This window comes from Acanthopagrus latus, chromosome 15, assembly GCF_904848185.1.
Source record: "Acanthopagrus latus isolate v.2019 chromosome 15, fAcaLat1.1, whole genome shotgun sequence".
Taxonomy (NCBI): Eukaryota; Metazoa; Chordata; class Actinopteri; order Spariformes; family Sparidae; genus Acanthopagrus; species Acanthopagrus latus.
This window is the reverse complement of record NC_051053.1, coordinates 7,121,624-7,146,425: the sequence shown is the minus strand read 5'-3', so window position 1 is coordinate 7,146,425 and position 24,802 is coordinate 7,121,624. Positions and strand designations below refer to the sequence as shown.

Sequence of the window (24,802 nt, the reverse complement as noted above, 5' to 3'; positions counted from 1 at the left end):
GGATGAAAGTGATGGAGGACTTTGAAGCCGAGGGTTGTCACTTTCTGCTTATGCTGAAGTCTCCCCATTTCTTATTTAGAGATGTACTGATCCAATTTTTCTTCTCTCCAATACCAGTTCCAAGCAATGCCCTCCCAAGAAGAGAAAGGGCATCAGTCATTTCTGCAAATGCCCCCAAAACAACATATATACATATGTTTCTGTAACAAAGCCCTCAGGTGGGCATATTGTTTTTTTACATCTTTCTCTTTGGAGTAAAAAGAGGAGGTTGTTACAGGGCCCAGACACAACAAACCATCAGTAAACTAGTTGCGACCAAGGCTGACTGTTCTGTCGGCTTATGTCTCATGCCAAAGAGCTGCACTGGAACACACAGCAATGACCACAGCCAACAGTAACTAGCTTGTACCTTCTGAGCGGAAGTATGTCTCAATACCGCGAGGCAGCAGTAGTCTGTATTTCTTTATGTCAAGGAAAACCAGGAGACTCACATTGATGTACAAACCACTGTAATTATAGAGCAGCTTTTTTTTTTTTTTTTTTTTTTTTTTTTTTTACAGGACTCTTGCTAATGTAGCTATGTCTAATGAAGAATATGTCTCTAGGTAAAGAGGCAGAGGTGGAAAATTATGAGAAATTATGGATACTACAGCTACCCAAGAGGCCTTCCCTCTCTTTTTCCATTTCTCTTCTCATGCACTGATTCGCAAGTGATTTCTCTCACCAGCGAGCTCTGACACGGACAAGGGCAGACGAGTGCCAAGAGTGCAGGACACACCGCAACAACTAGGTCCAATAGACACTCGCAGACTATCGACCTGGAGCATCTTAACCCCCAGAGATACAAAGCTAGCAGACGCAGGAGGCTCAGGTGGTTGGGTGCCTTAACAAACGTTGTGTGACCGTTGTTCTCTTCCCATTTCCCACCAAAAGCCAACTTTGGTTTCTTTAAGAAATGACCATGAGCTCACTCTCACTATAACCAAGTTGTCCGAACCCAAAGAAAGCTTGTTCCAGAACTCTAAACAAGGCTTTTGTGCCCTCACCTAACCAGACCTCAACTGTAACCCATGTCACCCTGCTGGCAGGGATGTCCGGGGAGGTGTCACAAACAATGTATTTGTTGTTTGATCACGAGTACATTCTGTTGTTCCAGCACCTCAGCACAGTGCTGAGAACCGTTCTGACATCTTATTTTTCCAAAATGTAAACTGCTCCCTCACTGGATGGAAGTCATCAGAATCATGTCTATCAGGGGTTGCTGAGGATCAAAAAATGCAGTGTTTTCATCGCCCTATTTTTCTGAGCATTTCAAAGCATTAGAATAGGCTGATGGAAAGTGCACATTTGGAAAAATGGTCTCAATTTAACTAATTAGATTTTGCACTAGCCCGAGGTTGTTTTTGCCATTTTAAAAAAAAGTGTTAATGCTCCTAATGCAAGATGGGAACCCTAATTCCCAATAAATGCTGACGCAGCAGACGTTTAACTCAACTGACCCATCAGTTAAACTTTCACACATGAAACAAACAGAAATTTCAAGCATTCATTCACATTTTTTCTCGAAATGTTGCCCAAATTTGCGATACAGCTGGATGGAAACAGCTATTGACAAAGAACATTTAGTATTTGACTATTTAACATGTCTTGGTCATGTCTGATGGATACCCAATCAGCTTGTAATAATGAGGTTGGGATCCGGTGTGTCACAGCAGTGCATCTCTGATTAGAATGATCAGTTCCCATCATTTTCCAAAGATTATGCTCATTTACTCTTGTTTTCCTGCTGTTGAAAGACCTCCATGAGTCCTACACACGAGGCAACTTAGGTACATGTACGTAAAGTCTTCATGCCAGCCAGAATCCATCGCCATGATTTCATTCCTCTATTTGTCTTCTTTCGGGGTTCAGTCCTGTTCTTCAGAGATGGTGTGTCTGTTTGCCAGCTGTGACATCAGTATATCCCGTCCTAACTGAAATATCTCCCACTGTGCCGGATGGCATATGCCATACATGTAATCGGCAGATTTCACCTCCCGGCTGTGTGTTTGCGTGTGCACGTGTGTTCTGCACTCAGGGGACGCTGCCACATCTGTGAGTTCGTCCACAGCAGCCGCTGGGTCGGACGCTTCGCCTCTCTGTCGTCACAGCCTCCCTCCTCCCCTCTGTCATCCTTCCTCTGCATCTTCTTCTCCTAATTCTGTCCTTCGTTTTCTCCCCACTGTCTCTTTTTGCATATTGGGTTCAGTCCTCGCTATACCCCCTGGTTTCTGTTATTTCCTTCCTTAACCATTCCATGATACCCCTCCTTTCCCTGCCTCTCCTCCCATCTCATTTCCCAGTTCGTTCTGCCCATCTGTCTCCTGTACGTCCCCCCCCTCTCTGTTTCCCCCCCGTAACCTGCAAGTAGTACTCCCCCTTCCTCTCCCTCCTTCCGTTTAACTTCTCCCTCCTCTTTCCTCCCTTCACTCAGTCCCATCACTGACCCAATTAAACATGGGGAGGGACACAGCGGGAGGAGACTAGCGGAGGTAAGGCGAGAAGGAGAGGGAGGACAGGCAGAGACTACAGAGAGAGTTTGAGAGTCGGCAGCCGGAAAAGCAGAGAGAGTCTGAAAACAATTGCCGCCAACCTGCCAGGACACACATGAATTGTCCGAACTTCACCTGGAACTTAAACAACCTTTGACAGGCTCGGAGGCGGCGGGGGTGGAGCAGCAAGTCGACAGTGCTGCTGCCACGCACTTACCGATACTCGATGAAGGAACGAGGAGAATAACAATCTACCTTCAGTGAGGAAACAGGCGGGGAGCCGTGCGGAGTTAGGAGATGGCCAAATACCGGCACATAGAGGGAGACTGAGAGGAGGGAGAGAAGAGACGAAGCCGGTGGCAGTCCTGGTTGGAGCTTAGGGGGGGGAGCTCGGTTGCCCCGGGGCAAGAGAAAGATTTTTTTGTTGACAAGGAACAGAGGGAGAGAAGGGAGAAAGGATGCATCTGTTCTTCCAGGAGAAGTGGGAGGTGGAGGGGCTGCAGACTGTGGGCATCCTCCTGGTGGTCTGCAGCTCCCTAAAACTGATGCACTTTCTGGGGCTCATCGACATCACAACGGAAGGTAAGACGAATGGTACGAGAGCGAGAGGGAAGCGCCGGCTGAGAAGTCGAAAATGACGAATATGGTGAGGGGACGTTAGGAGGAGAACACTCAGCTGGAAAGGGGTGTGTCTGCATGTGTGTGTGTGTGTGTGTGTGTGTGTGTGTGTGTGTGTGTGTGTGTGTGTGTGTGTGTGTGTGTGTGGCTCTGAAGTGTTAAACATTACAAAGTAGTTTGGCCCAATTTCTTCAGAAAAAAGCTGTCATGTTTGTCACACCTATTCAGGATGCTGTGTGTGTGTGTGTGTGTGTGTGTGTGTGTGTGTGTGTGTGTGTGTGTGTGTGTGTGTGTGTGTGTGCGTGTGTGTTTGTGTATGTACTAGTGTACGACTGTACTCATAATTCTTTTGCTGCATTTGTAGCACATAATTGATTCAAAGCTTCTGAACAAATAGATATGAATGAAGAATTCATTTCCAGACACGTCTATCTATGTAGGCCCCATCCATACGGAGAAAGATACAAGAAATCAGACATTCAGTACCAGTAACTTATTCTATCTGCAAATTATTTCATCAGCTACAGACTTTATGCTTTACTTTAGGGGGGATTTGCTTTCCAAAAATGCATCTGTTGTTTTCTGCTTTGAGGTGCACTCCACCGGTTCCATACATCAAGATGTTGTTGTAGCCTCCAGTCTAATGTCTTCTGGGTTACCAAAGCTCGGGCTTGGAGAGTATACATTTTTAATTTTTTGGCATTTTGCCTTTATAACAGTAGGCAGGGCACAGAAAAGGAAGCAGACACAAAATAGAGAGGGAGATAAAGGGGTATTACATGCAACAAAGGTACCTGACGGGGAATCGAGCTGGCACCTTGAGGCCACACATGATTACTAAAGAGTTTGGAAGATGCAGCTCCAATAAAAAAGAGGGATTGTGGGGAATTCAGGATCCTGTGTTTTTGGGGCTTGGGCCATTTCGAGGGTTGAAAGTCAGTTTATCCCTGCCCCTGCTGCCTTGTTTTTGAGGAGTATCAATTGTAACATTTCCTTCTTAAAATGTCTATGTACAGCTAGTCCTTTGTCGTATAGTTTGTTGAGTACAATGTTCAAACCCAGAGTAATCCATCGTTTTACTCAAGGTAGCGGTGAGTTTCTTTAGGTCGTCTGTTGCTATAATTTTTTAGATGATACATCATCAGTCGGCAAATGTGACTAAAATAAAAGTGAATAAAAACAATAATACAATACCTTATTTATGAGGTATGCCAGATATGTTTTCAGTGGCCATGGTGGTCGTTTTCCAGTGAAGACAACAACTCCCATGATCCCACGCTACCTCACGACATCACTAAGCTACATCTTGTGTTCTCATTGTTTTGACTGAGCGATCCCCAGCGGCAGAAATTACAAAGTGTGCATTTAAGAGTCGAGATAGGCCAGAGAAGTGGGAGAGGATTATGACATTAGGCCTCATTTGAAACCACAGTCACGCAAAGAACCAACTAAACCAGCAGGATGCCTATAAATTCAAATTTAAATTCAAAGTGATCTGTACAATCAATCAGTATCTCCATAAGCAGTATGCTGCATCACTGTGGCATTAAACCATAATATGTTTGCTGCCTTCACGTCAGTCGAGGGATTCTTTGTACCTTGAGAAAATCCTCAGATCTCTGGATCTTATGAAAAGACGAAGCTCCTTCAAAACTTACCGGATGCAGTTTTATTGCTGAAAAATGTGTTGCCATCTAAAAATAGAGCCATTTTTCTTATTTCCTGAAGAGTTGCGATGGTCTGTCAGTGTACCCTGAGGGAAACTTTTGAACTCTAATTGCACAATCACTACAGGACGCGCCAGGTAACAGTGTCATACTGCTGCACAACAAATGAAGAAACGCACATTTAAAATAAATAAATAAATAAATAAAATTCCCCTGTCTGATGAGGAAAATAGACAGTCTTTAATTTTCCGCCTACTCAGGCCAAAATGAAAGGATTTCTGGTCTCATTGTCAATGCCACTCAAAGAAACGATTTTAACTAAAGGCTCGGGAACAAATTGATCCCATGTTACTTCAATAGCGTAGTGAATGCAGTAACCTACTTGTATTCAACAAAAAGACATTCTGTTAATATTAGTTTCATAGATAGATAGATAGATAGATAGATAGATAGATAGATAGGTAGGTAGGTAGGTAGGTAGGTAGGTAGGTAGGTAGGTAGATGGACACTACCAAATATATATAAGTGTTATAGCCAGTATTTTTGAGGCATGTTTTATCAAATTGGGGACCTTTAAAGAGACATGCCTGTATGCATGTGCGCATAAAAAAAATCAGGTTAATCCCTCCGAGATCAAATATCTCTCTTCCAAGACAGACTTGGCCAAGACAGCCGGAGCACGTTTACTCAAAGACATCACAACATGCGAGAAATTTCATCACCAGCAAGGAACAAAAAACAGAGACGAAAAAGAAACAGAGGAAATGGAGAGACAGAGAGGGAGGGGAAGGTGTCTCAGTCCTAAAATGAGCATCTCCGAGCACTGACAGCTTCCAGTAGATTCAGCTTTCATGGTGCTTACAAGTATTTCAAGCTCAGCGTTGCACACAGAGCAGAGGATGTGGAGAAGGTTTTTTTTTTAATTTTTATTTATTTATTTATTTTTTACCTGGCTTTGTCCAGGCCTTTCGAACAATCAGTAGAAATTAAATTTAGTCTGCTTGAACCCAGAGACAGAACACCGCATCTTTAACACAACAGTCAGAGTTGTGAAGGTGACTTTAGAAATGTGTTTCGTGACTGTTACTAATAGATCATCAAAAGTGTAATCTCCAATGTCGTGCCAAAGACTTTCCAAACTTTACATTTATGCATACAGCATATATACTGTTTCAAGCATTGGTGGCAAGTATACAAATGTATATGTCTAGTCGAGTAAAGTGTGTGTTTCGAGTACTTCTACAGGACTTTGCTAGTGTTTCCTTTACTGTTACTGTTTGCTACATACTTGCAAATTGAAATATTAGAGCTTGTACTCCACTAACATTTATCTGACAGCTATACACGAAAGAATTGCATACAAAACATACTTAGATGATTGAATACAGTGCATCGTTATGCAGTGAATAAAACATGCAATAGCATATGTTGACAATGAGGTGATGAAACAGTCTCACTTAACTGTCTATATCGTAGATGTTCCGGAGCTTTCCATCGCATCACATGACCTTCCTCTGCAGAGTGAGCTACTGTGCATTCACCTGCTCCTCTGCTGTCTCATTCCCTTTGGGAACATCTGCTGTATCAGAAAGGGATTTTGTCACAGACTTGTGTCTTGCACCAGAACATTCACTGTAACCACTAAATTATTGCTTTACCTGACTTGTTAAATGCTATGAATGAAACCTTTCATCATACCAAACGTTTACTTTTGTCTGCCACTGCTTCTGTGAAATGTGATGTCAAGGTCTGAAAGTCGGTTGCCAAGACTTTCGGGGACCTTCCAAGTTGTCGTTGCACTCGAAGGGGCGTTGACTTGAGTTTTCTCAGCACCTCATGCACTCATCGCCCACCGATCTGTCATGACGTTGTTTCCTGAGCACTTCGAGGACTTCTCATTAATGTTGGATTTCTTTCAAAAATTCCAAGTCGAGGAAGATAAATCCATTTCGTTACATTTGGATTTACCTCAACCAGTAACAGCATTAAACCGCTGCATCCGCCTCGGCTCACATATGCATCGTGACTGCTTTGCCATCAGACATTACTTTTAGATTTCTCTTTTCATGTTTGTTACGTGCAGACAAATAATTGTACTACGCACTTCATTATCAGTCCTCTGAATCTTACTTCCTTCTTACTCTGGATACTTCTAGTACAGTTGCTCATTTGTCCATGTATAAGGTATTAGTTTCTGTATTGTTGTCAGCTCTTGGGTCCACATGGAAAAAGGTAATGTATTTAAACACACACACACACACACACACACACACACACACACACACACACACACACACACAGTCCCTGGGGCAGGGGGCTCGGCCTGTACTAGGCGGCTGGATGTATTAATCTGGTAACCAGTGGAAAATGTGCTCTGCCTGTTCTGGCTCCAAATGAGGCCTGAGCCGGGGGGGTGGGGGGGAGTCCCCGAGGCTCTATTGAGCAGGGAGACATCAGGGTGACACATCACAGTCAGCGGAGGTACTGTGGCTCTATTGGTTTACACCCCATCATGGCCTTCATCCCTCAGACCGCTGGGGTCCTGCTAAAAGGGGTGCGGGGACTGTTGCCATGGAAACTAAGAGGCAAGAGTAAGTACGCGGGTTCGTGTGTGTTCGTGTTTACTTCCTCTATTTGATTGTCGTCATCGCTCTGTGACACACTCCAAAGCAGGCATCCTGACGTGTTTGCTTTGAGATGAACTGCACCATGGTGACAGAGTGACGGGCTCTGGTCGAGGCGCTTTCGCAGAACATTTGTCTGTCAGATTTTGTTCTACTATCAAGTGGAATTAAGCCACTGTTTAAGCCGACTGGGAATTAAAACTGTTGATATTCGACTCGTGTTTTGAATCCAAGCTCTCCTGCTGGTTTCTCCATGCAGTATGCCGAATGTGGCGTTTTGATGTGAGAGCCGGTCTCATTAGGGAAGCTGTGTGTTCCTCCGGGCCAGCGCTGTGTGTGTGGCAGTGTTACCGTCTGAAGTCGTACTACTCGTGGTCTCCCATCGCTGAGCCAGGTCAGCTGGCAGACCAAAACGGCATGTCTGTTGTCGCACCTGTCCGTTGCATGGAGCTGTTTGGTTTCACAGGCATGCGTGCATGTGTGTGTGTGTGTGTGTGTGTATGTTTGGAAAAACAGAATCAAATCTCGCGTGTGTGTGTGTTCATGTCTAACCTTTGTGCTATGGTTGGTGATTGCAGGTAATCCTTCCACCAGCCAAAGCAAAAAAACCATAAAGCAGCGATTCCTCAAGCTGCTGCCGTGCTGCAAACCCTCGGCTGCCCCCTCAATCAGTCAAAGCAAGTGCTCCTTCACTCTCTATACATCTCTTCTTCCTTCAGTGTCCGCAGACTCTTCAGTGAAGACGCTTGTGGTTGGATGCAGTCACATACACACACAGCCACCGCAAACAGTTTGCACATAAACCCGCATTCAGAAACACACTCAGCTCTAAAACAACTGTGGTATAATTGCATCATGTTGGTCAGAGCTGTTGTCACATTGTGGGATTTGAAGCGCGTTGTGTCCTCGTGGGCGATGGATGATGTGTGTGCGTGCGTGCGTGCGTGCGTGCATACGGAGGTCTTATCATACACGACACACGCTGTGAGTTGACAGTTAGTTCAGGAGAGACAGATGGAGTGAGAACGGGAGGCAGAATATCTGTTTGTGACCGCGCTTCTCGCCTTTTAAAGAAGTCTCTCCTGGACTGTTTTTCATTCATGTTTGACGTCCTCGCCCGCTTCCTCAGTTCAGGGCTCTCCTGAAGTTTTGTCCAGCGAACTCAGTCATTCTGTAAAGGTTTTCCTGTTTTGCTTCGTGATATTAGCAGCTATGCTTGCTCGTCCTACACTGCCCTTAGTTATGTTTTGACACAGTGTAAAAAGAATGATGAAATTGAATAATGATTGTAAGTAAGGGGCGTTATACCGCGCTGGAGACCCTAACCTGTGGGTCAGAATTGGCCCGCCAAAAGCTTGAAGTTGGTCCAGATGTTTATAGCAAACATAGACGAAAGAAATGCTGATTATTGCAACATATTTTGTGAAGTAAACATGCACTTTGCATGTACAGAATCCCTCATTTATTAAGTATTTTTCACAATCTGAGCAAGGCGAGCAGAGTGACACTTTGCATAGGGAAGGTTAGGGCTTATAAGGGAACCTGGGGTCCAAGTACTAAATTGTATCTTAGCACTATGATACAATAAGTTTTTACTTCTGGAAGGGTGAATCCACCAATTTTATATGTTAAAAAGTGTGATTACAGGGGTCTTTGGGAGTACTACTGCACTATGTGAAAAAAGCAGTGCAAAGCCTTTCGGCTCCAGAGAAATTGTTTGTAATCTGATAAATTGCGTCCAGTAATGCTACTCCGTGACTTAGCTGCATTGTGGGTAACGTAGGCAGCATGAAGAAGATTGCATGGCATAACAAAAGAAACATCTCAGGCTCTGCGGCAATGATTTTGACCATTTATTTCAAGACTTCCAAACATTGGAGCGCAATGCCAGACCAGCTGACTGCCATTCAAAACCTGGTTTTTCCATAATGCAACTTAGCCACTGATGGACATGCAGCCTCTATAGCCAAAACTATATACTACTTTTTTTGCATATACAATAGTACTCCATAAAAGATGTAAATATACTTGTAAAGTGTAAAATGAGTGAAGTTACCTTTTAAGTTTCCTTTTGACCAACCAAGGGAAAAAGTTTGGGCTCCCTTTCTCTCAAGTATAAGACTTGCTTTTTTATCACAAGCTCAAGTTTGATGTCTTCATTACAACATGCTGACCAGCAGAGGCTGGCATAGTGATAAATCCCAACTGACACTGGTCTCTCTGTCACACAGACAGCGTCGAAGATGATTTTGAGCTCTCCACTGTGTGCCACCGCCCTGAAAGCATGGACAAGCTGCAGGAGCAGACTAAGTTCACCAAGAAGGAGCTGCAGGTCCTCTACAGGGGCTTCAAAAACGTAGGTCTGGCTAAAGTAGACTGTTGAGAAGACTGCAAATAAACCGAAAAAAAATAAAAATAAAAATCTGGTTCTAGTTACACCCTGACGGGAGTTGGGAGCAGTAATGAGTGTGGCAGAGGCTTAAGTTACCACACTTTCCTTTATTTATTCTGCTCTGTTTGATAACTAATGGGTTTTTTCTCATTGCACACAGGAGTGTCCAAGTGGTGTGGTGAACGAGGAGAACTTTAAAACCATTTACTCCCAGTTCTTTCCACAGGGAGGTGAGTCGACAAGTCCCGCCATTTAACCTAAAGAGCGCCAACTATGCCCGTAATACTCTCTTCTACACCATCTTTTTCTCCAATGAACTGTCAGGCGAAAGTGTAAATAACCTCATTTATTTGATGTGTAGTGGTACACATGGAGCTTTTTCATCATTACAAAGAAATGAACTTAATTAAGTCATTATAAATTGGCTGGATGAACTATAGTCCACACACTGCAAAGAGGCGAGGCCATTTGTCATTTCATGATATTTAGGTTGATGAAATGTTAACCACTCGCCTCCAGTAGTATTTGAAATTATTCTAATATCTCAGCTATATTTAGCTCGCCGCTAATCCTAGCTGTTCAAAGACTTTGTTTCATGTTTCAAGGGTGCGCGGGTCACTGTAAGTCTCTACCTTTGCAGATTCGAGTATGTATGCACATTTCCTGTTTGAAGCCTTCGACACAAACAAGAACGGCTCCGTTAGTTTCGAGGTGAGCGCTATTCTTATAATGGCTTCCTTTTTAGAGATAAAAGCAAATGTGTGCTCCAGTGAAATTTTGCCACCGCGGCTGCTTCCACACAGATATGTCTTCCTTCTAAATACCAGCCCAGAGCGATTAGTGCTGTGATAAAGATTTGACTTTGTTTTCTGAGTCGAGATTTAAGACGTAGCCGAAACAATACAACTAAACTAAACTAAACTGTTTCCCCTTCTGTGTCAGGACTTTGTATTCGGCCTGTCCATCATCCTGAGAGGGACCATTAATGACCGGTTAAACTGGGCGTTCAACCTTTATGACCTGAACAAGGACGGCTGCATCACCAAAGAGGTAACACGCTCATCACATTTGGTTGCTCTGAATTACTTGCTTTAATGGCTTCTTTGGAGGCTGTTAATTACGCTAGTGAGGTCTATGAGGTTATATCCTGAATATTTTAGGGGGATATGGAGTTTTTGGCAACCTGGCTCCCTTCGCGAACATTTAATTTAAGAGTTAATCTTGTGTGGATTTTGGCTGCCGGGATATTGATCACTGCCTGCATCAAGTTTTATTTTGAAATGCAGAACTCTGATCCAGTATGTCAGTGGCATTTTTTTTTTACTCTGGCTTGTTATTATTGAATGTAACAGGGTCAAAAATGAAATAAAACCACCACCAAAAAATCTAACATTCTCAATATCATTTCCTCCTTTTTGCCCATCACATTCCAGGAGATGATGGACATCATGAGGTCCATCTATGACATGATGGGGAAGTACACATACCCCACTATGCAGGACGATGCTCCAAGAGAACACGTTGAGAGCTTCTTCCAGGTCAAACGCAACTGCAGTCCTAATTTCATTATGACAACAATACTGTGGGAGATCAAAATAGAGATCAAAATAATGACAAATGATGAACAAAATTGTTGGGTAAATCTTTGGCTGCCTTTTTTTTTTCCCACCAGAAAATGGACCGGAACAAAGACGGGGTGGTCACCATCGAGGAGTTCATCGAGTCATGCAAAAAGGTGCGGCAGAAAGGGGGATTATCAAGTCCTAAGGCAACGCTTTTGAAACATATGCTTACCGGTATTTGCATTCTTGCGGAGAGTTAGGCGGGAAGATGGACATCACATTTTTATATCTGTTTCCCAGCTGCTTAACGTAACCTTTAGTGGGGTCAAATAGCCGGCCCGGCTCTGTCCAAACATCAAAAAAGTTTACAGCGACTCAAGGAACTCTGAAGAAATATTTATGGTTTGTAACTCATTGTAAAACCACAGCTTGATTTTAACATATTAATTCTTCCACTGTGCTAACAGTTGGATTTTTCTGATTTCGGACGAAGTCTTGCTGTGTTCCCTTTTTTACAATGCTAATCTAATCAGCCTGGCTCTAGCTTCATATTTAATGGACAGACACTAGAGAGGAATCAGTCCTCTTACCTAACTCTCAGCAGGAGAGCAGAATACTGCAAAATGTAAAACTGTACCTTGAATCCTCACTTTTTCCCAATGCGAATCACTTGGGTGACCCGTAACGACACGTCATCCCCCTCCTCATCTCAACCTCTTGTCTCCGTCTAGGATGAGAACATCATGCAGTCCATGCAGCTGTTTGACAACGTCATCTAAGGATCTGGACCAGAGAGGATGCTGGCGCCAGGGAGGGGAGTGTGTGTGTGTGTAAGAGGAAATCGGGATTGAAACGTGAGAAAGAGTTTTGTGAATGTGTGTGTGCGTGGCCGTCTTCTGACTTGCAAGCTTCTGCTTGTGTGTCTGTTGAGAGCCGTGAGTCCTGAGGGCACCGAGAGGCCCTCTCCCTCGTCCTGGTTCCCCAGCGGCATTTCTCCAAGCAGCTGTGGAGTTGACCCGTCTCCCTTCCTCATCATGCAGAACCTTAGTTTTACCCCAGAGACACAACGAGAGAAGACAAGCAGCAGGCTCACAGGCACTGGTACACCCCACTTCTTTCATTTATAACTGTTACTGATGGAGGAACTACGTCAGCCTGTAATGGCTCAACTCAGAGGGAGGAAGTTGCCCCCAAACCTTGTCCCAAGATCACTTTTCCCCGTTTCCCTGTGATGGCTGAGATTTGGATTTGTGATTCTGATCCTGCCTCTGTGCATGTGGGCAATGCCTCCCTGGAGCAGCTAGACCGCTCGCGCCCCGGCCATAGAAATAGAGATGAGTCTACTGCCATCTAGTGGACGAGAGAGGAGGAGAAAGACGCTTCCCGAGGAAACAGCTGAGATCCAAGTGGAGGTTCACAACGCGTTGTTTCCCACGAGGAACTGATTTCAATATCGCATGATGATGTCACTAATTATCCAATTATGTATTTACAGAGATACTCCAAAGTCTGCTTGTCTGTCTGCTGTTCCTTGTCATTCACAGGTGCCTCACCCTCTGTGTATGTGTGTGTGCATGTGGATCAGAGAGAGATGTCATCCATCTTACCTGAGCAAGACTCTTATGGGGAAACACACCCACCTCCATTCATGGGATTCTGGTAGAATAATTCCCGGCCTTCCAAACTATTACAGTCCTAGCTGTAGGTGTCTATTGACTGTTGTACATTTACTAGCATTCCCGGCGGTGTGTTATTAGGCGCTACAACATGGTGGATGGCGAGCTGTTCTGACCATCCCAGCTTCTCCCGGCGCGGGGCCAGCATACCACGGTCGCTCTAATACACATTCAAGGGGAATTTATTAGATTTCAGATTGTATTTGTGAACTTCTTGTAATCGGAAATGTCATGTGGTTGTAGCAGGTTCCACCACAAGTATCTCAGAACCCTCCATTCGATTTGGCTCATTCAATTTTCAAAGAGGCCTAGTATGTGTGCGTGCGTGTTCTGTTAGTGAGAGAGACATGGTTTAATAACATGGTTTGTTTTATGCCCTCCCCACTCCCGTTCTGTATTCTCCCTCTTTCTGTAACACCAAAGAGAAGACGACAAGTTAAAGAGGCATGTGATGCCACCCCAAGTGAAGACATGAAGCCCCACTGTGGGTTAAGAGAGAGGGAGATGCCGTGTAGTAAATGAGGCAAGGGGCAATCAGAGGTGGAAGGATATATCTCGACAACATGGCAATGTGGTTTACCCGCACTCAGCTCAACCTGGAGTGTAGCTTTAGGTTGTAAAACCCAGGTGATAGGCTCAATCAACAACTACTTATTAATGTCTCTTCCCAAACTAGATCTACTCTTACATCTAAGAAGGTGCGAGTAAAAAAGGGGCACTCAAGCTATAATTAAAACGGGCTGTAGTGTATTTCAAATGCAGAGACAAACACGACATAGCAATAAAGTTCTCGACCACGAATCAGCACTTTCCCACTCATCCAACCTCTCACTCCTCTCAGAGCACAGTAGGGGTGCAGTAAGACCCTGATGAAAATATGCACTTCCCACACTGCAATTAATTCTTTTTTTTTTCTGTTCTGCATTTTATAATTTCTGAGAAATAACAGTGGTTTGGCTCTGATTGTTCCTTGCCAACAGTCTTTATCTTCCATTCCTGACCACAAGTAAAACCTGTCTATACCCGCATGTGCTGTGTCTAGAACAATGAAAACCTACTAACCCGTTGTACTGACTGTCTAGCTAGCTAGCCTCAACTGGTTGCATTACGTATTCAAAATGTGTATATTTTGTACAGAGACAATAAAAATCACAGTTACTATGCAAAATGGAGTGGAGTTTGAATACTTAAAGACTGTACATAATAATCGTCTTTATTAACAGAAGGCGGCTTTTAGCTTTACATATTCTAAAGATGCAGCACAAAGCAACAATCAAGACTTCACATATTATTTACTTTCTTCAAATTCATCATCACAAAGCTGGCAAAGAAATGGTTCATAACTTAAATATACACAATTATACAAATAATCCCAACAGCCACATCTAAATTAACTAACAGGCAGTGTGCGGTTAGGCAACAGAGAGCAAATTTTCATTGAAAACATCCTGTTCAAACTGTGAACATGAACAAAAACAGTAAGTCAGTCTACTTAAGCCAAATAAATGTGTCCTGTTGTTGTGTCATTAAAGCTGGACAGAAACTGAAAATGTTCTTGTTTTGCATTCCTTTGTTTATTTCCTTGCAAAACAGAAACCCACATTGTCATCTCCTGATGACAACGTGCATCTGCAAAATGGTTCAGTCAACTTCTCTTTGACAACCTTGATGTTTCATCTTTTTTTTTCTAACAAAAACACTCAAGTAACAGTCCTGCTTTGATAAGGCTGTGATGTAAGAAATACTTTGCACCACCACAGAGCAGATTCACTTCAGCATATGCATAAAAATCAACTGTTCAATGAAAATCTTCTGTTTTCAGCACCTCCATCTTTTCACTTTTCGTCTCTGAATGCCTCGTTCACAGTGACACGACTGACTCTTAGAGGCTTGAGGTGTGGCTAGTAAGGATCTGTCCTTAAATGAGCAGGCTTTACTTGGGCATTTTGCGGAGCTCTGCCAAGACCCAAATGGCCAGTGTGAGAAGAGCCACAGAGCCAGACTGGTGAGTTGCTGCCAGTGGAGTGGGGACGTAAAGTAACAAGGTGCTGATGCCAAGGGCAACCTGAGGAGCAAAACACACAGAGTTTAGTTATGCTGAAGAGTAATGTACTTAGTTTCCATGTTACTGAGCTGACTGACAGCCTACCTGTGCATAGGCCATTGTTGTAAGGAGGTTGATGGCCAACTTAGCCCTCCTGGGCAGAACCATCCTCCTTGAGAAGAGATAGAGGCCTGTAATTGCAGTCAAAGAAGAGATCGCCTAGAAAAAGAAAAATTCAGAAGACCATGAAAAACCTGCTGCTTGAATCCAAATAATGTTTAAGTTGAATTAGAATGTTGAAATGTTATCCACAAGGTTATTTCCAGTTGGATATAAACAAATACCAGAATTCTGTGGTCAAACTGCACAGTTGTGGGATTTTCAAAGAAGTTCTTGAGGGTAGGGGAGAATGCCAGGAGATCATCAGGGACCCATCGTTCTCCCATCTTAGGGAAGGAGTTGTACACCAGCCCAGCATCCAAACCAGCAACAAAAGCACCTGTTTAAAAGCACAAGTATAGTTTACACTCTCCTCTATCTCATCTTTAAAATCTGCAACATTAAATTTCACACATTATCTTCACTGGTCCAAGTATTTACATCAGTCTGGGGCTGACACTCAGAAAATTCTCGACAGTAAACTATACTGTAATACCTTAGCTTCAAGTATGGAGACTGCAGCTGAGGATTTATTTGCATCCAGAATGAGACATTACACAGAAAACACTTTCATCCCTATACACACTTCCTTAGAGAAACATGTTGACATATTATTACATTGGTCACATTTCATTCACACAAGATCGAACTGTACCTGAAAGAGCAGTAAGGAAGACCAGGCCACCTGTACCCTTGGCAAACCTCCTCAGCTGCAGGAGATTTTTGGTTTCTGCCAACTGTGAAAGAGGCGCGTCAAGAATTTAATAACCCATAAAATTACAGCACGCAAACTGTGTGACATTTGATTGCACAGACCAAGGTCAAAACTGTATGTTTTTGTAAACAAAAACAACAATTTACATGTTTGGTCTATGCGCAAGAAACTCTGTACCTTGTGTGCAGGCCGCAGCAGAGTAAGCCCTGTCCAGAGACTGGCACAGTACAGCAACAAGGCTGAGCCAAGGTGAGCGCTCAGACGATACTGGCTGACCCGCGGGATGTCGTAAGACTCAGGTTTCTCTTCCAGACCGCTTTTTACCATGTACCACCCCAGAAGGCCCTGAGAAGACAAACGCAATGAAAACAGTGCTCCAATGGTTTTTGACATGACTTTGACATCAATACAATTCAACACCAGTAATAAGGTAAGGACCACCCTCCTATCACCACGTATGTATTGAGCCTTACCTGGAAAAAGACAAATCCGCAAAGCCCCAGTACTTTTCCCTTCATGGAGCGATTGAAGTATCCTTTCCTCCAGAAGTAGATGGTGGGGAGGACGTACGCAAGTCCAACCAGCCTACCCCACATACGATGCCCCCACTCCATGAAGAAGATGAACTTAAACTCCGACAGAGTCATGTCATGGTTCATTCTGGGAAAACGTAAGGACAGATTATTCCTTTATATATTAAAACCTGCCTACTTTTTGAAGAATATATAAAACAGGTATATTCAGTTACGCAATTGTGAAATTTGTCATCAAATGAAAATACAGTTTGTATTCAACATTTAAAACCACTGCTGATGTCAAAATAATAGTGTACACACCAGTGTTTGATTACTAGATAAGGGGTGTCTTGATAAGATAAACAGAAAAAGGGAAGGGCCTTACATTTTGAACTCAGGAAACTGCTGGTATTTAGAAAACTCAGCCTCCCACTCTGCTTGTGTTTGAGGCGGCTTCATCTCTCTCACCAGATGCCAGTCAACCATGGAAAGCCCAGATTCCGTGAGTCTGATTGAAACAAAACATGCCAGTTGAGTGCATACGAACATCACTTACCATCGCATACACAGGCAGAAATTTCACTCTGAAGTCGCTTTTACCTTGTGACACCACCCAAGACGACGGCCCCAACCACCAGCCCGCTGCAGCCCAGTAACCAGCGACCCAGTATGCGATTTGTAGCCGCACTGGGGACAGTCACTGCAGCCGGGGCGGGGGAGGCCCCAGCCTCTACTGTGATGGTGCTCTGACCTCTCTTCACCAGCCATTGTCGTAGCTGTGGACTCCGCTGCAGATAAAAATGAGAGGGGACATTTACATTTATTAAAAAGGGGGATTACCACAAGGATTACAGAAACAACAGTTGAAGTACTAGTCTGTAACAGTGCACGTGTGCACACATAACAAAGTACTTCACATGTCTCAAACAACAAGTGTGCCTTCAACTTTGTGACATCAGTTTGTTGCTTCATGACACATGACAATGCCCCCACAAGAAGCCAGATATAAAAATATAAGATTACAATCACAAACGGGTTTATCATTCTATTCTGTCCACATATTTGTGGCCGTTTTACATATGTATAACTACACAATACTTCTTTTCTCCATCTTAAATCTAGTGACCAATTAGATTAAATATATCAGGGATGCGAGGCTGACTGGTCGGTTGGGTCGGTGCCTCTGCTTGTTGGGGTAACGTAGCTGTTTTGCACTATGCGTAACGTTTCTTTTACGTTATTGCAACGTGCTTCGTCCCGGTTTAGTTACTGTCCAGTACTGGAGATGTTGTCATCATTTTTGGGTTACATCAGTTGAGGAATGATGGATGAGCTACCTTCTCTCAGCTGTGTGTGCGGACGTGACTACCGACGCGTACACTGTTACCATGTGACGTTCACTAGCCTAACAAACTCAAATAAACGCTGAAACAACACCGAAGACAAACTGGATTTTGCCGGTGGGTTAACTTTTCCACAATGTCTGACATAACAGAGTAACGATAACAGAGATATAACAGAGTCGTATCGCCTGCAGAGCAGCGTCTGACCTTTTTCGTGCATTAGCTATCTAGCTAATGTTAGCAGCTAGTTTTATACTCACGCTGTTGTGTTGAAATCCCTTGCCAGCACTTCTGCAACAGCAAAATATCGCTGTCCGTGCAGAAGAGAGTAACATCCTTATGCCCTTGTGTTCGCAAGCGATGAACCGATCCTGCGGTGAAGTTATGAGAGATGAGGCTTAGGTAATAGATGTAATGGGCTGTCCTTACACAACCATGTTTCCTAACTGACGGTTCAACTTTGACCTCCTGACGTCACAACAAATCGACGAACAGATTACTTCTTCTTCTTTTTTTTTACAGTATTAAAACTGGAAACACGCTATGCAAAACACGTGAAATATAACAAGAAACGCAAACAATTCATTATTTTATATTTAAATTCTATTTTAAGGAGACAGGAAGCAAGTGGTTAGTGCATGTTTTGGGTCTTAGCGTACCCCGCATGGGCGGTTACTCTCCTCCTGATAGCTCAATTGTATTGCGCAGCCACTTTAGCCCCGTCCATCCACCAAACAACGTATTTGAAATTCAATTATCCGGAAATCCACTGTGGTGGCTGACTGTAGAAGCTGTGGTCAGGCAGTCATACAACATATACTGATTTCATATCGCTTCCAGTCGCCTGACAAGGTCCCATGAAGCGATAGGAAGTGGATTTGACAGGTAGTTGTTGTCATGGCAGTTAACATTGCTGGCTAAAGTAATGTGAATGCTAACAAATTCACCCTGAATTTCATTTTGCCTCTGTCTGTCTGTCTGTCTGTCTGTCTGTCTGTCTGCGTGTGTTTATAGACAGTCAGAATGGCAGAGGGCTTTTTAATGGAGGTGTGTGTGGACTCCGTGGAGTCTGCTGTCAATGCTGAACGAGGAGGTTGGTAACATATCATATTTTATCATACAGACATCACCAATCTTCCCCTGTTCTCTACTTACTGTGATTAAGACAGCAATGTGTGTATTAGCTAAACTTCTCTGAAGTTTTATGCTTGATTCTGAAAACAAGTTCTTATCTACCTAAAAATGTATTAGTTTGCATACAGTTCCATAATATACACAGTGTTTCATTTTGTTGACGTAGTACAGTGAAGGGTTTGGATATTTATTTTGACACTCCATGAATCACAGCATAATCACAGCATACATATATATATATATATATATATATATATATATATATATATATATATATATATATATATATATATATATATATGAATAAAAGTGCTGTTTGTAAGTGCTACTGGAGTGGAGATTTCTGGAACGTATGAGAAAAAACTCAATTTGGGAGAACAGCCTTTAAATACTGTGTATGTGTTGCAAAAATCCATATATTTTAGACAGAAACAATGCTATGTACATTTTGCTAATGCATTCTAATCAAGAACGTATCCCTTTGATGAAATCGGGTCTAAAATAAAAACCTAATGTGTATACTGTGTTTGTCTCCCCCAACAGGTGCAGGTCGACTTGAACTATGCTCTAGTCTCCTGGAGGGAGGACTCACTCCCAGTCTAGGTGAGCACAGTTCAGCCCTGTTCAGATATTAGAAAGGAACATAAAGTCACACATTCCATCATCATTGTTTTTCATTTGTTTTTTGCCATAGGTCTGCTGCAGGTGGTGAAGCAGTATGTCAAAATCCCAGTCTACGCGATGATTCGGCCTCGTGGGGGGGACTTCCTGTACTCAGACCAGGAAGTGGAGGTGATGAGGAAGGACATACAGCTGATAAAGAGCCATGGTGCCGATGGACTCGTGCTAGGAGCCCTGACCGAGGATGGACGCGTGGACGCAGAGCTGTGTATGGAGTTACTGGGTAATGCCTACCTGTGTACTCGGTATTATCTGAATGAGCTTAAGAGGCTCTAAACAAAAAAAAACTGAGACACTCACTTACAATTCGTCACCTTCAGCTCCAGGAATGCATAAAGAAAACATTTTAAAAGATCCACTTTACATTTGATGAGGGATAACAAGGTGCTATGTCTCAGCCTCTCAGTCTCAGTCATTTCAAAAGCAACAGACCTGTTAACATGTCATAGAAGGAAATAATCATGTGTGATTAATAACATGAATTATTAACAGAAACGATGAATCAAAATGTCTACTGTGAGGAAGGTGTGTACTCTTATACCTGCCCACTCTAATGGCCAGGGGAAAGATACACGAGGACCTTTGCCTTCTTTCTGAATAATAAACAGTAATAATAAAGTAAGGGCTCTTCCTGCTGAGTCTGCCAGTACTTCTGTCCCCTCTGTGAATCACACCACAACAAACAAATCCTGTCTTTGGCTTTGTGTTTGGCAGCTTCTCATGATACAGAGCATGAAATAAAGGCATTGTTTTAGTTTTGAATGAACAGCTGGTGAACATGTGGGCTCAGGAAGCGAGGAAAAATAGCCCAAAATCTCAAAATTGACCAGTGCATCAAAAAATGGTTATACACATTCTCTCACCCAATTAAACCCACCATGATCTTCTTGCTAAAAATTTCATAGGAAAAAAAAGTGTTCATACAGGCAGTTTAACTTAATAAAAAGGAACTAATTGCAGCCAATCAGGCACAATTTAAAAGGTGTTTCAGACAGTTCTTTTCTGTACGAATTACTGAGCATTGAATGGACATGCAGTCCGTGATTCTCTATGAGGAATCAAGTTGTGAATGAGCATCTCTTTTGTAATTATTATATAATTTTAATGTTTTATTATTTTATGTAGATTTTTCTTGTGTTGTTCCATGTATTTGTCTGATTTTTGCTCTCCAGCTGCTGCTCGACCACTACCCGTCACCTTCCACAGAGGTAACATTTTCTCCTCTAAATCGCACGTTCACTTGAAGCGTTCATAGTCATTTGCAGCTGCCAACACTGAACTCATCTTATTTAACTGAACTTGATCCCACTGCAGCTTTTGACATGGTCCATGACCCAGTGGTTGCTCTGGAGACTCTGGTATCATTAGGGTTCCAGCGTGTGTTGACAAGTGGCTGTGACACATCTGCCTTGGAGGGACTCCCTCTAATTAAACGGCTTATAGACCAAGTAAGTTTCAACTATATGTATGCAAACATGTTTGCATATAAGCGACTGAAAAAGGTATGACTATTTATCTGTTATATCCCCCTGTTTTTCCACTCATCAGGCGAAAGGGAGGATTTCCATCATGCCAGGTTAGTTCTTCTGCTTTTTTGTGCATGCAGTTTATTTGTTTTTTTTTTCCTTAATTTTTTATACTTTATCTTTAAATGCAGGAGGAGGCATCACAGAGAGGAACCTGCAGAGAATTTTAGAGGGGTCAGGAGCCCAAGAGTTTCACTGCTCAGCCCGCTCCAGTAAAGATTCTGCCATGAAGTTCAGGTTTGTTTAAATCCTGCCTCCATTAGTTTATTGTTCACATGCTTGCATACTTTACAAAATTTCTTGCACCTATATAATAAAACTTTGTCATCGTTGCCGCTGTCTCATAACGTTTCCAATTGCAGGAACACCTGTGTGACGATGGGAGCTGCTTTCTCAGCGCCCGAGTATGGCCTGAAGGTGGCAGACGTGAGCAAAGTCCGCACTCTGAATGCAATAGCCAGAAATACCTTGTGAATGGGTACTGGACAATCATGACAGACAGCAAAACAGATACCTCAGAAGGAAGTGATTGTATGCCATTTTATCGGCCGGCGAAGATTTATTTTCACTATAGCCCAGAATGAGTAGACACATCTGAACTGCCACAGAGTTCTGTTTTTCTGTATTTGTTTAATCACTGATGAAACAGTCCTTGTAAAGTTAGAGCTCAGGGACAGCCCTGCGACCTTATGGGATGTGCAGTCTAAGCATCTCACAGTGGAGACTGACAAATAATTGACATTTATTATTATGCACCTGTGTGTGGCCATGATTGCGTTTTCCAAAGCGAAGGAAAAGCACTGCTCAGTGCCGCGGCTGTTTTCAGAACAGCATTTTTTCAGTTGCCATATAGTTGACCTATATTTGTTTACACGTATTTGCAGTGGAAGATAATGAAAGCTGTGACATCCTTTAGGCCTATATTTTTTACTAGGATGGAAACATTCTGAGTTCAGTTTGTTCAGAATTTAATTAAATGAATTCAACTGTTACTGTAAGTGCACTTTCCTATTTTGGTATTGTTGTCAGATGTCGCCCACATTTCACACCACTCAGCTTGTTGTATTCAACCCCCCACAAAATACATTCAGAAACCTCAACAGCAAAGTCTCTTACAGAAATTATGACCCAGTTATCTAAGATAATCTGCAGACCTTGTTGCACTGTCACGAGTATGAAGAAAAATATGTATTTTGATTTAGTCCCTTTAAGAGATAGACCATACTAACGCAGAATCATGAATCATGTGTTTCAAGCGTCATATTGTTAGTGTCACTGATATCTAACTGGGCTGAATTGATTCTCAAATGTTTGATTCAAGTCTCCTAAGTGGAAGCTTCAATCTCTGAAGAGGTCGTACAGAATCAGAATCATAATCCGAAATACTTCATTGATCACCGAGGAGAAATTGCTTGTTGTACAGCTGCTCTCATTCAAAGTCCCAGAAATGTATGCAGAAAAATAAAAACTATATGAGCAAGAACAAGAACAAGAAAGACAGAACAAAAATACAAGACATGTACTTCCTACTAGGATATATCCGTATATATACAGTGTCATTAATAACTACAGTTGAAATATGGCTAATTGTGATATTGTTTGTCTTAATTATTGCACATTAGAGAGAAACAAAGTGTCCAGATTCCTCTGATTGACTCAGAGTGTCTGACTCTCAGAGCGAGGAGTGACAGAAGTGACAGGAAAAGAGACAGAGTGAACCTGTGATGTCATTAAACAGATTTCATCTTTTATTTTACATGACAAAGGTCAATCACACTTTTAACAGCAGTACTGACTTAATCATCACGGGGTACTATAGCTGTGTGCAGCCTAGTCAGGTGTTAACATACCGAGTAGCATAAGCGACACTCTGATGAGCCCGTGACCCCATTCAGACAAATATCCCTGGGTATTTTCAAGAAGTGGGTTTATGTCATGGGGATGACTTAAACCCTCTCAAAACTGGAACTTGAACTGATGATCTGTTCAAGGTTTAACTGGGCAAAGTTATTCAGTCACTACAATAAACCTACATGAGTGTGCTGCCTTTCAAGCCTTCATCATTGTGTGCTGTAAGAATGAGATCATTGTTGGATATCTGTATGTCTCATTATGTTGAAAACTGATTTCATTAACAAGGTCGGAGAGCAAAAATTTGAGTTTGTTATGATTGAAGCAGCCGTTTATGTTTTCTGAATGTAGGCTCACCTATTTCCTCAAAGATGATGGATAGATACATTTTTATTTCAAAACGTGAATACAAAAGAAAGAATGTTTAAAAAAATCAAAACAGTTTACGGGTTCAAAAAGGAATCCTACCCCTTCTGCACTACTTGATTAAGTAAGACATTATCTGTATACAAAAATGCATATACATATGTACATAAAACCACATACCTACACATACATACGCCAAGTAATCTTATTAATCAAACAAAACCAAGAGATATTCATTCAGCTTTTATCTGAGAAGATAGAAAAGAGAAAAGCAAATATTTACTTTTGAGACAGACTAGAACCAGGGATTTCTTTCTTTCTTTTTTTCTTATACTCTCGCTAACTGTTTTGTCTTGAGCCATGCCAGCTCTGTTTTTTTTTTTCCTTGTCTGTGTGACATATTTCTTTGACTCTTGCCTCTTCTATTCATTGGTAAACCGTCTTAAGCGGGGCACCTCAGGCTGGACAGGAAGCAACTGTGGATCAAATATTTATACATACATCTGTGGTTTGGAATTGCTTTCGGCTGTAGTCCGTGATAGGTGGTAAATATTTATTCTATCCATTATAAAATACAAAATTGCACATTTTTTCTGCTCTGCCATCTCCTGAAACGGTCTTCTGTGCTTGTCTGCCTCCTCAAAAGAACAATTCCCAGACTCATCTGAGGTTAAATTCAGTGCATTTTACTGTTTGATAACAAGCCCTTGAGCTGATTAGTAAGGCTAATCATCATAAACCACCAGACTCCCCTTTATCTATAGCGCTATAGTATCGGATATTTACAACTCTGTAATTATGTTCGGGTTGTTCTCACGTGTCCCGTGGATGTCCTTGGGGTTATACACACAGACATGATTCAGCTAGTTTCCGCCCATTTGGTGTTATCAAACATGTAATCATTAACCCTCGGACAGTGTGAGTAATCTGTTTAAGGGCCATCACAGTCACTCAGAGACTTTTCACACACATTTCTAAACAACAATACGTGTCATCGTTTGCAGCAGCGTAAATGTATTACGACTCAACAAACCCGCCTGGGTCATGCTGCGTTGTCATTTTTACTCTCTGTTAAAAATGTAGGCAAGTTTTATCACAGTCCTTGCTATTCGAGAGTGGCAGAAATAATCTTGTTTACAGGGCACAAGGAACGTTTCAGCTCTGTTTCTGTTGTCAGCAACGGACACTGAAAGAAAAAAAAAAAAGGGTGAAGTGGAAAAGGAACTGCTGTGTTTATGCGTAACTTTCTCGATGGGGGGATGCATGAGGCTGGACGACTGGCGCACACATGGATCAGAACTATGAGGGAACAATAAGGCATTTGAGGAAGTCAAGGTTGTCCTGGCTAAAATGATGGAGATCAGTGACTGTATCCGATATAATCTTAATATTAAACTT

General features: G+C 42.5%; 3 protein-coding genes across 9 annotated transcripts in view; 2 read left to right on the top strand and 1 right to left on the bottom strand.

The window, feature by feature from the left end:
- The window catches only part of LOC119033698 (Kv channel-interacting protein 2), a 103,075-nt gene extending 88,974 nt beyond the window's left edge, over positions 1–14,101 (top strand). For 3 of the 6 annotated variants that reach the window (XM_037124104.1, XM_037124102.1, XM_037124101.1), the window contains exons 2-8: positions 9,672–9,796; positions 9,993–10,062; positions 10,473–10,543; positions 10,775–10,882; positions 11,266–11,370; positions 11,505–11,567; positions 12,126–12,202. In XM_037124104.1, the coding sequence (XP_036979999.1) occupies positions 9,672–9,796; positions 9,993–10,062; positions 10,473–10,543; positions 10,775–10,882; positions 11,266–11,370; positions 11,505–11,567; positions 12,126–12,173 (590 nt within the window). In that variant the 3' untranslated portion in view covers positions 12,174–12,202. Of the gene's footprint in view, positions 1–2,577; positions 3,114–7,247; positions 7,408–8,018; positions 8,118–9,671; positions 9,797–9,992; positions 10,063–10,472; positions 10,544–10,774; positions 10,883–11,265; positions 11,371–11,504; positions 11,568–12,125 lie in introns of those variants that run through there. The other 3 variants (XM_037124099.1, XM_037124100.1, XM_037124103.1) reach the window with 3 other exon arrangements.
- Positions 14,102–14,262: 161 nt separating this feature from the next.
- LOC119033697 (cytochrome c oxidase assembly protein COX15 homolog) lies at positions 14,263–18,311 on the bottom strand. The gene is made up of 9 exons (XM_037124097.1): positions 18,107–18,311; positions 17,104–17,291; positions 16,889–17,011; positions 16,462–16,648; positions 16,166–16,333; positions 15,929–16,010; positions 15,459–15,613; positions 15,220–15,333; positions 14,263–15,135 (listed from the first exon to the last, which is right to left on the bottom strand). Exons 1-9 carry the CDS (start codon positions 18,179–18,181, stop codon positions 15,004–15,006), a joined length of 1,224 nt encoding a protein of 407 aa, XP_036979992.1. The 5' UTR covers positions 18,182–18,311; the 3' UTR covers positions 14,263–15,003.
- cutc (cutC copper transporter homolog (E. coli)) lies at positions 17,604–23,229 on the top strand. Of its 2 annotated transcripts, none has more exons than XM_037124106.1 (9): positions 17,604–17,963; positions 18,861–18,939; positions 19,524–19,583; positions 19,675–19,884; positions 20,834–20,869; positions 20,976–21,109; positions 21,210–21,237; positions 21,319–21,424; positions 21,550–23,229. In XM_037124106.1, exons 2-9 carry the CDS (start codon positions 18,870–18,872, stop codon positions 21,659–21,661), a joined length of 756 nt encoding a protein of 251 aa, XP_036980001.1. In that variant the 5' UTR covers positions 17,604–17,963; positions 18,861–18,869; the 3' UTR covers positions 21,662–23,229. The 2 variants fall into 2 exon arrangements, with proteins under 2 accessions (XP_036980001.1, XP_036980000.1); XM_037124105.1 differs by lacking the exon at positions 17,604–17,963 and adding an exon at positions 18,530–18,731.
- Positions 23,230–24,802: the final 1,573 nt, after the last annotated feature.

Bases quoted from the DNA above. Each gene is read 5' to 3' on its own strand.
- cutc (XM_037124106.1), top strand. From the start codon at position 18,870: ATGGCAGAGGGCTTTTTAATGGAGGTGTGTGTGGACTCCGTGGAGTCT. The intron at 19,584-19,674 runs GTGAGCACAGTT...TTTTTGCCATAG, and splicing joins AGGACTCACTCCCAGTCTAG to GTCTGCTGCAGGTGGTGAAG. The intron at 19,885-20,833 runs GTAATGCCTACC...TTTGCTCTCCAG, and splicing joins GCTGTGTATGGAGTTACTGG to CTGCTGCTCGACCACTACCC.
- LOC119033697 (XM_037124097.1), bottom strand. From the start codon at position 18,181: ATGTTACTCTCTTCTGCACGGACAGCGATATTTTGCTGTTGCAGAAGT. The intron at 17,292-18,106 runs GTGAGTATAAAA...TTTTATCTGCAG, and splicing joins AGGGATTTCAACACAACAGC to CGGAGTCCACAGCTACGACA. The intron at 15,136-15,219 runs GTAGGCTGTCAG...TTTGCTCCTCAG, and splicing joins CAACAATGGCCTATGCACAG to GTTGCCCTTGGCATCAGCAC.